Source organism: Anabas testudineus, chromosome 21, assembly GCF_900324465.2.
Source record: "Anabas testudineus chromosome 21, fAnaTes1.2, whole genome shotgun sequence".
Lineage (NCBI taxonomy): Eukaryota > Metazoa > Chordata > Actinopteri > Anabantiformes > Anabantidae > Anabas > Anabas testudineus.
This window is the reverse complement of record NC_046629.1, coordinates 11,984,860-11,997,690: the sequence shown is the minus strand read 5'-3', so window position 1 is coordinate 11,997,690 and position 12,831 is coordinate 11,984,860. Positions and strand designations below refer to the sequence as shown.

The window sequence follows — 12,831 nt, the reverse complement described above, 5'->3', positions numbered from 1 at the left end:
ACTCAAATAAAGTGAACAGGTTAATTATTGTCATATATATGTAGTTTTAATTGTTTTCTCATAATACTCTGTGTTTAGAACTACAATTTGCAACCAGGGGTTATGCAGTTGTCACAGTTGCCATGGAATAAACTGATATAAAACTATATCAACATATATAGGAATTACAATTTCATTTTAAAATATATCACTGAAATATCGTCTGAAATTACTCAAAGTTGTGGATATAGCTAAAATAGTTGTTTAGATAATCTTACTTTACTAAACTTCAGGAATAAAGCAGGAATTGTGCTAGAAGCTTGATTAAAGTATTTATTATAGCGTAATCTGATGCTGACATCTGTTCACCACATTTAAACAATGTCAACAGCATTACCTTGCAATGTATCTCTTTCCCATATATCTGAACTGATAGAGGCAGACTCTGATGGGAAAAAAGCAAATGAAAAGTCAGTTACTGTACATCGTTCTGCCTCACTTAGAAAGTCATTATAATTTAAACAAATCAAGACGTCTTACTCGACTAGAGTGAAGAAATCCATCAGTTCAGCAGATGAAGCCTTGTTCCAGTATGTGAACAGAGCATCTGGAAGAGACAAGAGATTGACGTTGTAGGGACGACTAGTTTTTCTTGATTGAGAGCTGGAGCCGGTGAAAGGGTGGAGAAAGAATGAGATCTCACCCTCGGACATGCTTTTTAGCACATGTAAGAAACACATGAGGAGGCTCTTGATCTCTGCCTGTTCCAGTTTATCACATCGTAGCAGGGTACTGCCAAGAGCTGACGCAGGCTGGTTCTGGGGGACAAAGAGGCTGATCAGTCACAGGCAGACAAAAACGCACTCCAGTCTTTGGCTGCCTTAAGATAAACTAGGAGTAGTGTTTGGAGGAACTTATAATGCGACTAGATTCATTCACTTAGATGTTTCAGTTGGTGGACAGACTGCTGCTCTTAGCTGAGGCAGAGAGCAGACAGAAAACAGAACCATAGCAGTGGAGTAACCACAGCAAGGGGGGTTGGAGATATACCAAGCACGCTCCTATGCCAGCAGTTAGTCTAGACTATGAAAATGGCTGTGGATGACCTCATGGAAAGCATGAGGCTATAGCGGAGCTTTGGCTTTTTAAAAGGTGTTATGCAGGCAGGAGAGCAGTATGGCTAAAATAAGGTTTCCTGAGGGTGTGGACAAAAACTGTGAAGCTGTGGAGCAGTTTATGCTATTTTTTTTAGCTGTTGGCAACTGCAGATTCTTCCTGGGTGTCCTTCTCTTACACTTATGCTGTTACATACACTGTGAGAAACGCTTCTATGCATCCCAAATCACAGCAGATTCAGCTGAAGGTGAAACAAACAACAGCACATTCAGTGAAAATTGAATGAATTTCTGTCTTTAAGTGAAAGTGAAAATGACACAGCACACAAGGTAAGCATTCATGCTTATCAACATTTGGTAAAACGAGCAGGGACAAACCCTGGAAGTCCCCGTGGGACAGAAGGTCTGCTTTACAGAAGCACACAACAAACAGGCCAAAGCCCAAGAGTCATCTGACAAAGAAAGAGCTTATGGTCTGGGACACTTTCACAAACACACTGTCACATTCCCAGATGGGACACGCTCAAGAGGGCTGTGTGGAGGAAGGAGGTGCTTTGTACTTGAAGTGAAATGCTGGGCTGCAGGACGCTCTCTTTCACAGAGGGGGCAGAGAGCAGCGAGAAGTCCATGGTGACACGCTTGGTGCGCATGGAGGGCATAGACACCTCGGTCTCCGTAAAGAAGCACGGGGCATTGACAGAGTGTCTCCGCGCACACTTCTCCATCTGCCACAGCGAGCCGTTCAGGTAAGGTGGAGGAGTTAATGGTACAAGTTAACATGGAGTGACTGTGGCACCTTTTTCATAAAACAGGGAGGCGTGGTATGTGTGGGGCACACTGAAATGGATGCTGTACACACACACACGTTACAGTAGATCTAAATTAGATTTTCAGTAAATGGTGTATGAAATTACTTCACAGGCATCTTGAAGGTACCTTGTCAAGGGAGTTGCCCTTGTCGTTATTCTTCTCAAGCAGGCTGTTCGCTGAGTCAGTGCTGATGAGTGAACCACGTGAGTCTGCGTGGCGCACAAAGTTAATGTTGGGGGTGGATGACGTGTGAGGTGAAACTGTAAAAAGAAAACAAGAACAGAAATAAAGCAATATGTTACTAATGAAGTATATAAGATATATAAATATATATTATTCCCATCATCAGCCTTTCACTCACTGGTGCCTGAGATGACGCCAAAAACATCTTTGTGCAAGCTGGTGTCCAGAAAGGTGCTCGACCTGGGAGGTGTCATCAAAGTATTGGTGAGGAGTGAATCTTCTCTTCCATTCTGATTGAAAAACAGTGTAACGACTTAATAGACATAGACATAGTCAGTAAGAAATCTGTTCAAGGACGTCACAGTGATATTTGTTTAATATAGAATATGTCAGTGCATCCTGGAAGAAGAATCATTACTCTGTTGATCTTCCTGATGTAGTTTGTTTTTCTATATTAACAATCCACAAAAGGATCATGTACACAGAACAGATTAGAAAATTATATTTGTTATTTTGAGACATGTACTTTACCTGACGACTGCACTAAATGTGTGCCTGTTTATGTTAAATTTTTCACATACTAGATATATTTTCTGTCTGAAACCAGTTTCTAATATCTAAAAGATCAATAATTGTTTTAAAACTACTGGTGTTTTTCTTAATCTCTTGAGAGTGTCCCACTAGTGTTGAATTATGTTTACATGGTGCTTTGGTGTGTGTGAAATTAAACTGACATGTAATTTCAAGTTGTAATGTGACAACTTTACATTGTCTTGGCATCCTCTTCTTCTCCTTTTATTGTTCTTTCATAACTTTTTGTTACTGTTTTTCCATTCTTTCTTCAATATGTATATTTCTAAATCCTGTTTATTGAGTCAATGTAATGTTTTTTGTATAGATAATACTCAGGGCCACTAGGTGGCTCCCTTACATTGTTGGAGTGGTTGATGGGGAATGGGGACACTTCCTTCACATTGAGCCTGTTGACGTTCTCTTGGAGCAGACTAAACAGGGGAAAGTACAAGGTAGCCAATCTGGCCTGCTGGCTCTGAAAAACAAATTAATCATTCAACAGAATACCTCACAAAGACACACACACATACATCAGATGATAAAGCGAAAGTGCAAGAAACAAATGTGTGAAAAGCAGAAAAGCAGTTCTTACTTTGGAACTGTAGCGGTCATCAAATGAGTGCTTTATCATCAGATTTTTCAGCACGTGGATGGATATCTGACGGATCTCCCTAAACTCCTGCAGAGCTGCACTGACCTCCCTGAGCAGCATCCCGACCAGGAAGTGGTTCTTACAGAAGTCATCTGTCAGTGAGTAATCCAGTTGGAAGTCTGAGGGGAGGAAGATGATCAAGAAGATACAGTATAACCACCAAGCAACCAGAGGAAATCTATAATTATTAGCTCTTCGACAAAATGAAATATAAAGAAGATGTGAAAGAATACAGAATATACGGTATACAGCATTAAAACCTGGCAAACAATTCAAATATTTCCCTTGTTGGCTCATCTAATAATCTCTATATATAGAGACATGCCTAGGCTTTAATGTCAGATTTGAGAAGTGTGATTGAGCTGCTGCTTCTACTGTCAGTGATCATTGCAGAAAGAAAAACCTAATCAAACAGTGGCAGCTGTTCACAGATGTTTTCCAACAGTATATAAGACAGTAAGTAAAGCAAATCCCAAAACATACACACACCCACGCACACACACACACACACACACAAACACACACACACGCACTCATTCCCAAAAGAAGCACATTAAAGACACCGTTTTGTCTACATTAAAACAGAATTTCAAGCATGCAAGCGCTAAAGGACATCAGCTCTATAATAAATTATAGTAGATTAAGTGTCTTGGAATCATAATCATCACAAAATCAAAGACTCCAAACCACTTAAACATAGAAAAACTATTTATACTCAAAATCACCCACACCTGCAGAAAGAGCCAATCACAAACGAGCAGTATAATGTGTCTGTATTGTAGTTCAAAATCGAAAGATAACATGATTCCACCTCAAGTAGTTCACAGTGAAGCTGGATAGTAACAGATTAAACTCTGACTTGAGAGGGAATTTGTAACTTTCTGATCACAGCTGAAGATTCGATTAAATTCTGCTCTTTTCGGACATGACAGGCAAGCGACACACCTTGCACCTACCTACTGGAGTATTGTATGACTCCACCGTATCATTTGGAGATAATAAAGCTAATTGACACAAACACAAAAAAGAAACAAAGGAGGTAGTGTAAAATCACAGTCTGCTTGAAGAGCAGAAAATATGTATGAGACATCAAATATGGCAAGATATTTTATTTGTGTTGGCCCCGGACAGTACGTGTTCAACTTAAATACAGTGAACATAATGACATTGACAATGAAATGAGTCAACTTTTGGTTAGTTTGACACTTGACCAACATATAAATTTAATCATTTTCTTACCTTGAAATCTCAGAATTCTTCCTTTTCCAAACGGCATGGGCAAGTTTAAGGGGACATAGTGCTCGTGGTTGCACACAACACGCAGGAACTCAAACTTGAACTCAAACAGTGTCTGCATTTAGAAACAACAAAAAAAGAAATACTGAGACTAATTAATACAACACACAACTTTGTCCAAGCACAGCCTGAAATCCTCTGTTAAAGCCTGACTAATCTGAAGTTTTTCTTTTAAAAATATATAAATATTTTTACAAACAAGCCATCATACAGTTAGTTTCTTTATATTCTGTCACTCTTCGTATCATCAGCGTACCTTTGGGTCTCCAGGCATGAAGCAGTTCATATAGTTGTTGATCTGCTTGAACACAAAGCCTCTGTCCATCAGGTTGAAACAACGCTACAAATCAAGGAGGAAAAGCAATTTTGTCATCACTTTAAGCAACAAAGAAAACAACAGTTGTTCAAATAAACTAGCACAGACTGCAATGTACAAACTTTCTCCAGCTTTTCTTTTTTGGACATTTAAAAAAAAACATGTGGAAGCAGTAAGTGTGGACCCGCACCTTGATGAAGACTGCAAGGCTGTGGTTGGCATTCCTGGCAGCATCCAGATTGTCCTTGTATTTCTGGGTGATGTGTGGCATCATCATGTTGACCAGAGTCTCCACAGTGTGATGGAAAGATGCTGAGAAACGCTGATTCCTGGAGAGCTGAAAGTCATAAACCACAATGTTGGTACAAAAGCAAAACCTGTCAATGGACCTAAAGATTCAATGAAAAGAATGAACTAGTACATGTTTTGTTTATATAGTCAAACTGAATTTATTTGCTTATTTCTCTGAGCACTACACAGTTATTATTGAACTACATTCATTCAGTGGAGAACATGTTCCTTTATTACCATAAACCATTGTGGTCATTCTAGTTTCTTTTAATTTACATCCTGCTGCTTTAAATACTCACTAAATATACTAAATATGTGCTGTTATCACACGCTGGTGTCACAATCTTTCTAGGATGGTAAGATCTTTCCTTGTGGAGCTTCTACGTGCGTCCACTGTGGCCTCCACTTTATGCAAGTGGTGGTTAAACACTGGGATGTGGTTGGCTATGGTGTATAATAAAATGCAGCCAATTAAACTGCACAGCAGTTTGGGACAGACTGCGGATACACAATTCTTTGGTGCTGCGGCTGTCCACAAGACTTGGCATGATGTAAACCACAGTGAGGAGACAGCTGTAATAAAGCAGACACCTCTGAGGCAAACTTACCTTCACTTTACAGCTCTCAATTAAGTACTGAGCCATGGACTTGACTAAGGCTTCAAAGAAATACCAGGAGTACTGCAGGGCAGACAAACACCAATCAGAGAACAGTAAAGAGTAATTTCATGATTATGCTTTAATTACACCGTGAAATCCTTTAAAGAGTACAAATATGTTACCTTGAGCAGCTTGTTACTTGTGAGGAAGTCCGTGGAAGGCTTCAGGATAGCAGTCATGGCTTTAGCCAGCTCCTCATGCACCGATCGGGTGGTGGAGGACGTGTATGACTCAGTCCTGAATACAAACTGTATCAGACATTTAGTCAGTAGACATGTCATATATTGACATTGTCATTTATGAGAATATCCCGACAATGTGTACATGATCTGTAGCATGACATTTACCTTTACATAGGATCTCAGGTAGTGCTCCAACCCCTCTTCATGGCACTGGGCAACAACGTGAATCATGACTCTATAGGGAGGAAAAAAGGAAGGTAAAAGAAAGCTTGAGGTTTGAAGGGTCAACCTGTTCATTATGATGATTATTATTATAATAATTATCACAACACTATGCTAATTAGAAGAACTAATGAAAAAGACAAATTTCCCCCACACTATAAATTAATAGTAAATTAATTGTTCTGGTTTTGTGCCAATTTGTGTATGATACAAGATTATTTTCAGGGAGACTTGCCTGGTGACGTTGACGGCCACGTCTTCTTGGGTTGCACTGGTAAGCACCCTAAACAGCTGATTAAGGATGGTAGGCAGGAACTTAATCATCACGTGACTTTCCATGGCATGTAGACTCTGGAGGTATAACATCACAAGGATATGTGTATGAGAGTTCAGTCACATAGCATGTGAGGAAATTAATCCAACAACAATAACAACAATAACATCAACAACAGGAAGAGGAGGAGGAGGAAATGGACGAACAACACTGTGCTAATCACCAGCACCTTATGCTCCTGTGCCTGGAACATGGAGCGTAGGTACTCGCGGCCTCTGTAAATGAAACTAACACAAACCCTGCCAAAGTCCCTTGGCAGTCTGCCAGTCAGCACGGCAGACCTGCTGTTTGACCCTCTGGCTATTGTTCATGTTCACTGCTGTGTTTATATTAGAACCCAAGAGATGCATTGGACCAAGTGCTGCTCCCCATGTCAATGTCCACCAGGGGAGCAGTGAACTGAGATTCCCATGGACTGGGATAGTGTTGGGGAGTGTCTGTGAAATAACTGAGCTACTAGTACCACATGGAAAAAGGGGGAAAAATATCCAGCTATGTTTGGACGTTTGACAGATTTATTTTTATCAGCCTAATATTTGGAGGTAAACGTTCCACTGCCAAACGTTTGTTTGGCAGTGGAATAAGCCCTGCACAAGAAGAATGTGCTGTTGGTGAGCACAACACATGGCGAGCACAACATTAATGATCCACATAAACACAAAGCAACTAATAATAGTTATCGTGCATTTAGTTTTAAATAAAAAATAACACGTCTCAGTCCAATATAAAAAGGAACTAGAAACACACAAACAAACACAACAAATCTATAAAATATATTTATAAAATAATAAGAACTATTACAAATATATGCAATTTAAAGGCTGTTAGTTAATATGTACTGGCATCTATACCAATACCTCCCAAGTTTTTAATACTTTACCTTCAGGTATTTGACCAGGTCTCCTCCTGACACCTGAGCTGCAGATGCTATGCTCTGACAGTGATGAAAGAAATTGTGCAAATGCTGATCCTGAAATGTTGAGAGACAAACAAAGTCAAGAGGCTGGTCAGAGCAGGATGGGCTGTAATGAAATCACACCACAAGTAACAAAATAATGGGATATAGCTAAATCAGCAGTCTACAGTATACAACACAGTATAACTCACCTGAGTGTAGACGGTGGATACCAGGTGAGTAGACACCTTGAATAAAGGCTTGCCTCCATCCACCCATTTGATTTCAGGAGCTGAATGCTGCAAATAAAAATAAAACACAGAAACAACCATTTTCAATTGAACACTGACTAGATGAGGTCAGCCCATCACTGTTTGAAACCTAGAGGATGCTCTCTACCTTGCCAGCGCCCTCCTGAGAGCTAAGATATCCAGCAGGCAGGTTCACAGTCACAGGGATTTGACTGTCATTCATGATCACCCTGCCGTCCTTCAGCAGGGGGAGCCAGGCGTAACCCACTTTGAGCAGAGACGGAAGAAAAGAGTCGGCTAAACTGATACTTAAAGCCAGTTTCATCAGTAACACACAGAGAGACACCTATCCTAAATATACAGCAGTCAAATGGAACATATTTTAAATGGTGTGGTTTTAAATTATCCATGTGAAAATTACGTGCTGCAGTTTTTACCCAGTGTCTCCACCAGTTCTCTCCTTTTGGTGCTGGCCTTGCTGTTGCTGTCACAGCTGACATGATAGAAGGTGAAGAGCAGATGGTGCTTCTCGTGGAGCTGGGTTGGAAGCTCAATCTTAAACTGATGGATGAAATAAACATTTAGCCATGGATTGTACTTACTAATGCAGTACACATGAACAGCATCCTCACTGAGGGGTGCTGAAGACATCAGCTACAGCGTGTCTTACTGTACCTCATCGTAGAATTCAGGATTGTGCTGGTGGTGTAATACTGCAGCAAAGGCTTTTTTGGTAAACAAGGGTCCTCCAGGTCGGCCATAGATGCACTGTTATGATAAAAATATATTTTTTAGTTCTTGACATGAGGTATGGCTGTCTGAAAAAAAAACTTCTAGAACAACCTTAGTGTAAGTTTACCTTCAATGAAACAGCCTCTTCCTCATCTGAGTCCTTGAACTCAATGCAGACAGCTATGTTTCTAGCCTGGGGACAAACACAATGGGTAGAGTCAACCCAGTTAGCTGCTGTAGCTTCAGAGAGGAAGGAAAGTGTCTCTGCTGAAAAAAACGTTGGTGGAAAATCTGCCCTTTTATAATATTAAAATTTCACTATGTAGAAAGGAAAACTTTCATGTTACACACAGGGAACAAATCAATGCAGACTCCCTCCCCTGTGCCAACCAACCCACACAATGATGCTCTTCAGGAAAAGTTTGCGATACCTTTGCAAATGACTTTTGGCTGTCGTACTTCAAGTGCTTCGGGTAGACGTAGAGGTGATTGTTGTAGATGGTGAAAGGCTGAGAACATTTGGCTATGCATGGCACAAACTCCTCCACTTCAAAGAAGATGTTGGTCTTCTCGCTGACATCGAACTGCTTCACAGGAATGTAGGATGAGGTAACGCAATCTATATACAGAAGTGGGGGGGGGATAGTGGTGGCAGAGACCAAATAAACAGCCTGGAGACAATGTGACCAATCCGGTCTGAGCAGGAGCAGCTTTCATCTCTCATACTGACTGCATGGAGTGAGTTTCAAGGGCTTACTTGTCAAATCGGGGGCTACAGTGTCAATGGTAACATCAACGTTTCCTAGGATCACAGGCAGCTTGGCCATCTTCTCTGGCCTGAGGAAAGGAAAAATAAACTCTGGTTAAGCCTTCGCCATGGTCTACGAAAGAAACAGTCAGTCTAGACATGAACAGAAACAAATAGTATATGAACACATTCACAGATGTGAGAAAAACACGTTATTTTCAAAAGTGGACAGAAAGTACAACCTATAGGAACAGATTTTCCATACAGGGTTTATTTTTCCCAGAACATCAGTAAGGCTACTTAGGGACGAGAATGCAGGACAAAATGAGCAACATCACTAACTTTCTGAAATCAATCAGCAGTTTTAACATGTCATCATTGGACAGCTTGTTGCTGTCTTGTCTGTACAGAGGCGAGAAGCGAGCGCCTTTGTCAAGCGTCCCCGAAGCATCTTTGAACAGAGGCCTGCAGGACAAGAAAGAAGAGTGAGGACTGTGCAGTTGATGTCCCTGGTTCACTGAGTAAGTGTTTACTGTATGTTTCATTGGACAACAACAAATATTTACAGGCTAAGGCTGCCACTAATAATTATTTCCATAATTGAGCAATCAAATTTCTTTTTTACTGTCCTTGTTTGTTGTCTCTCTCTGTTTAGGTTTAACTGTACATCATTAAGTCTTCCTTTGTCAGAGACTAGACTGACAGAACATACACATCTACCTTGCTGCCCAGGCAAAAGGCATCCTGTACTGGCCTAACCGGCTACATGCCAGCTTGGCATTTTTCAGGACCTTCTGTGCCACCTAGTGGAAAACAGAAACACACTGTTATGTGAGCTTCAGCACAAACACACACACGCTGGGTCTCATTATTTAGCACTGAAACATCGAATATTCAGCATAGCATGCTGCTAGTCTCAACACAGGATCACACACAGACACACACACACATACACAGATACTCCAACACACACACACACACACACTTCACATTTTTTTTCTTCCTTCAATCGCATTATTACCCACCACGGCGCTTTCGGGGTGCACAACCACATTTGTACAGCCAATGTCAATACTTGTGTTGAGTGTCTGTGCAAATGGTCAGCATTTAAAAACAAGTATGATTATCTGTGTATAATGTGGAATAATCCAGTGGAATCTGCTGAGCGCGGGGGAACACGCTGCCCTGTGAGGAAATTGCTGATGAAAGTTTGTAGGTCGGTCAGTACCTTGGTGGAGTCTGAACTCTTCATGTATGGCTCGGCACAGTGGTTGATTCCCCCCTGAAGCACCTTCTCAATTCGAGCCACAAGGAAGATATCTGGATGAGGGCACGTTACTGAGAACACTCCCTGTGGAGACGATGAAAATGTTAGAATTGATTTAAATATGTACTGAACACGAAGCCAAACAGATTGAACTAGAGACAAAAAGTGTTTATTTTAAAGTATCTGTGACAGCATTCACCTGTCTGGGATACTGCATGGCTGCCTCTGACACCCCGTGGATCAGGGTCCGTTGCCCCTCAGGGTGAGCATCCCCTCCCCCGTTCATACACTGGCTGTTGCTATTAGGCACCATGCCCCTGACGGAGGGGTGGTTTAGGTCCACGTGGAAGTCAGAGGAGATCTTCCTGCCGTTCTGTATATCAAACAGTGATAGGGTGACATAGAAGGGCTCCACCTAGAGAAGAAAGAGAGTATTAATTCCATGTTGTTAATATGTAATCATCATATTCAACATCAATAAACATTAAAATCACATCTTACAGTACTTATGCAGTGTCCAATTTTTAAAATTCAGTAAAGAGAGAGCACTGGTATCTAAAGCATGACGAGCAGCTATTGCAATTCAATTTCGGTGGAGGGAGCTGGGTGAACATGCTTTGCAGTCTCTGCTCTGCATGAGTTTGTGTCACGTCACTGTCTCTGAGGAGACAGAGCATGTTTAGGCTTTAATAGGCCGTTTCTGCTGGGAGGGACAGCAGGACATCAGACTCCATTATACAGACTGTTTGCCATTACTGAGTCTGCAGCCTGGTTGCTATGCCAACAGAGTCCTTCAACAGCTCAAATAATGAGGGAGTCCATCCGGCCCGCCGTAACAAACCATCTGAACCATCTTTAGTCAGGTGGATAATGATATTTCTGTGATTTAGGGGCCTGTTGCATCACAAAAAGCTCAGTCTTACATTTGTTGTCGGCCCTTCTTCGTTCTCGGCCACACAGCATTGCAGATTGAAAGAGAGATCGTTGCAGTTTACAAGAACACGTTTGCCAAACTTCTCCTCAAACTGCTTCACGTCCGGTTCTATTCCTGAGAAATCTAGTTTCTAAAGACAGGACATTGGAAAGTATTGCACTTCATTAAGGACTTACTGCTGTACGACATGGGGGATGAGTGAAGTTAAATATTCTTTACAATAAATTACCTGTGTGTCAGGGTCCAGGGTGAACAGCTTCAGTCTGGTCTCATTTCTCATCCTAGACTCTATATCTCTTGCGCTCTAAAGAGAGAAAAGGCATTTCCTAAATTATATTGATTTAAACCAAACACTGCCTGAACTGCAAAGAAGCACGGAGAGATTTTCAGACAGTTGTTTTTATCATTAGGACATTTTTTTGTCATTTGCTCCTATTTGGAAGTAAAGCTTCATATTTCACAGGCGGATCAGCCTCAGTGGTGATACCAGCATACAGTACGTTTCTGGGCAGCACACTGTAACCTGTAAAACAGTTTTCCAGCTAACCGTTGCCATCAGTTTCCATGCACATATGGCTTTACTATTGTGTACCACTCCGTATTGAAACAGCACAGCTTTCTTTTAAAATACTAATTATTCATTGTAGGCGGGAAAAAACAACTTTTACAATAATTTAAACAAACAAAACAGCAGATATTTCATGTCAGAGTGGACTGATCTACAAAAACGTTATATGAATAACTGAAAGGTCAAGTGTGCCCCCATCCGGAGAAAGTAGGACCCACCTGAAAGCTGTCCATGCTGCCAGATGAACTGTCTGACTTTCCAAGATCATCATCTAGAAGACAATATAAGAAATCAGTGGATCTGGGCTAAACATGTGAAGCATAAACTAGATTTACAGACACTTGGAAGTACTGCAGGTCTCAGTGGCATATTTTAAAATGTCCCCCTGATCTCCTCAAACAGAAATGTTTTCTTCTCATGCACAGTGTGATTAACAAAAGGGGAGCGGAGTTAGGAAGATTAGTGAAGTGTTTCGTGCAGAGGCATTTAGCCTCTTTTCTACATGACTAAGCCTCCTATGAGACTGGAGGTGAGTATTAAAAGCCTGGGTGGCCCGGTATCATATCACAGTGAGGGTCAGGAAGAAGTAGGGGAGAACTGAGCCACAAATAGTGAATAGATGTTGTGATGAATGAACAATGTCTCATTGAAAACATCCTCAGATAGGTACAGTGCCCCTGAGTAAATGAACTGATAATGATGAGCAGATTTACTGGATCTTCTCTATGGATAATTATTGTTATGGATATAATAACTGAGGGGATTCCTCTTCTTAGTAACTGTACAATAATGCTTCTCTGAACAAAGAGAGTTAATACTGTTCT

The 12,831-nt window shown here is 41.1% G+C and overlaps 1 protein-coding gene across 5 annotated transcripts in view; it reads right to left on the bottom strand.

The window, feature by feature from the left end:
- The window catches only part of zmp:0000001200 (dedicator of cytokinesis protein 9), a 61,251-nt gene that overhangs the window by 9,415 nt on the left and 39,005 nt on the right, over window positions 1-12,831 (bottom strand). For 2 of the 5 annotated variants that reach the window (XM_026375720.1, XM_026375721.1), the window contains exons 9-38: window positions 12,226-12,278; window positions 11,669-11,743; window positions 11,429-11,569; window positions 10,705-10,920; window positions 10,467-10,589; window positions 9,959-10,041; window positions 9,581-9,703; window positions 9,248-9,327; window positions 8,922-9,109; window positions 8,618-8,683; window positions 8,434-8,526; window positions 8,196-8,319; window positions 7,907-8,025; window positions 7,720-7,806; window positions 7,493-7,582; window positions 6,514-6,629; window positions 6,222-6,291; window positions 5,997-6,122; window positions 5,824-5,895; window positions 5,115-5,261; window positions 4,865-4,948; window positions 4,552-4,663; window positions 4,269-4,316; window positions 3,253-3,431; window positions 3,019-3,135; window positions 2,266-2,377; window positions 2,031-2,164; window positions 683-797; window positions 520-586; window positions 377-424 (exon numbers count right to left, since the gene is read on the bottom strand). In XM_026375720.1, the coding sequence (XP_026231505.1) occupies window positions 377-424; window positions 520-586; window positions 683-797; window positions 2,031-2,164; window positions 2,266-2,377; window positions 3,019-3,135; window positions 3,253-3,431; window positions 4,269-4,316; window positions 4,552-4,663; window positions 4,865-4,948; window positions 5,115-5,261; window positions 5,824-5,895; window positions 5,997-6,122; window positions 6,222-6,291; window positions 6,514-6,629; window positions 7,493-7,582; window positions 7,720-7,806; window positions 7,907-8,025; window positions 8,196-8,319; window positions 8,434-8,526; window positions 8,618-8,683; window positions 8,922-9,109; window positions 9,248-9,327; window positions 9,581-9,703; window positions 9,959-10,041; window positions 10,467-10,589; window positions 10,705-10,920; window positions 11,429-11,569; window positions 11,669-11,743; window positions 12,226-12,278 (3,208 nt within the window). Of the gene's footprint in view, window positions 1-376; window positions 425-519; window positions 587-682; window positions 798-1,654; window positions 1,820-2,030; window positions 2,165-2,265; window positions 2,378-3,018; window positions 3,136-3,252; window positions 3,432-4,268; window positions 4,317-4,551; window positions 4,664-4,864; window positions 4,949-5,114; window positions 5,262-5,823; window positions 5,896-5,996; window positions 6,123-6,221; window positions 6,292-6,513; window positions 6,630-7,492; window positions 7,583-7,719; window positions 7,807-7,906; window positions 8,026-8,195; window positions 8,320-8,433; window positions 8,527-8,617; window positions 8,684-8,921; window positions 9,110-9,247; window positions 9,328-9,580; window positions 9,704-9,958; window positions 10,042-10,466; window positions 10,590-10,704; window positions 10,921-11,428; window positions 11,570-11,668; window positions 11,744-12,225; window positions 12,279-12,831 lie in introns of all 5 variants that reach the window. The other 3 variants (XM_026375722.1, XM_026375724.1, XM_026375723.1) reach the window with 2 other exon arrangements.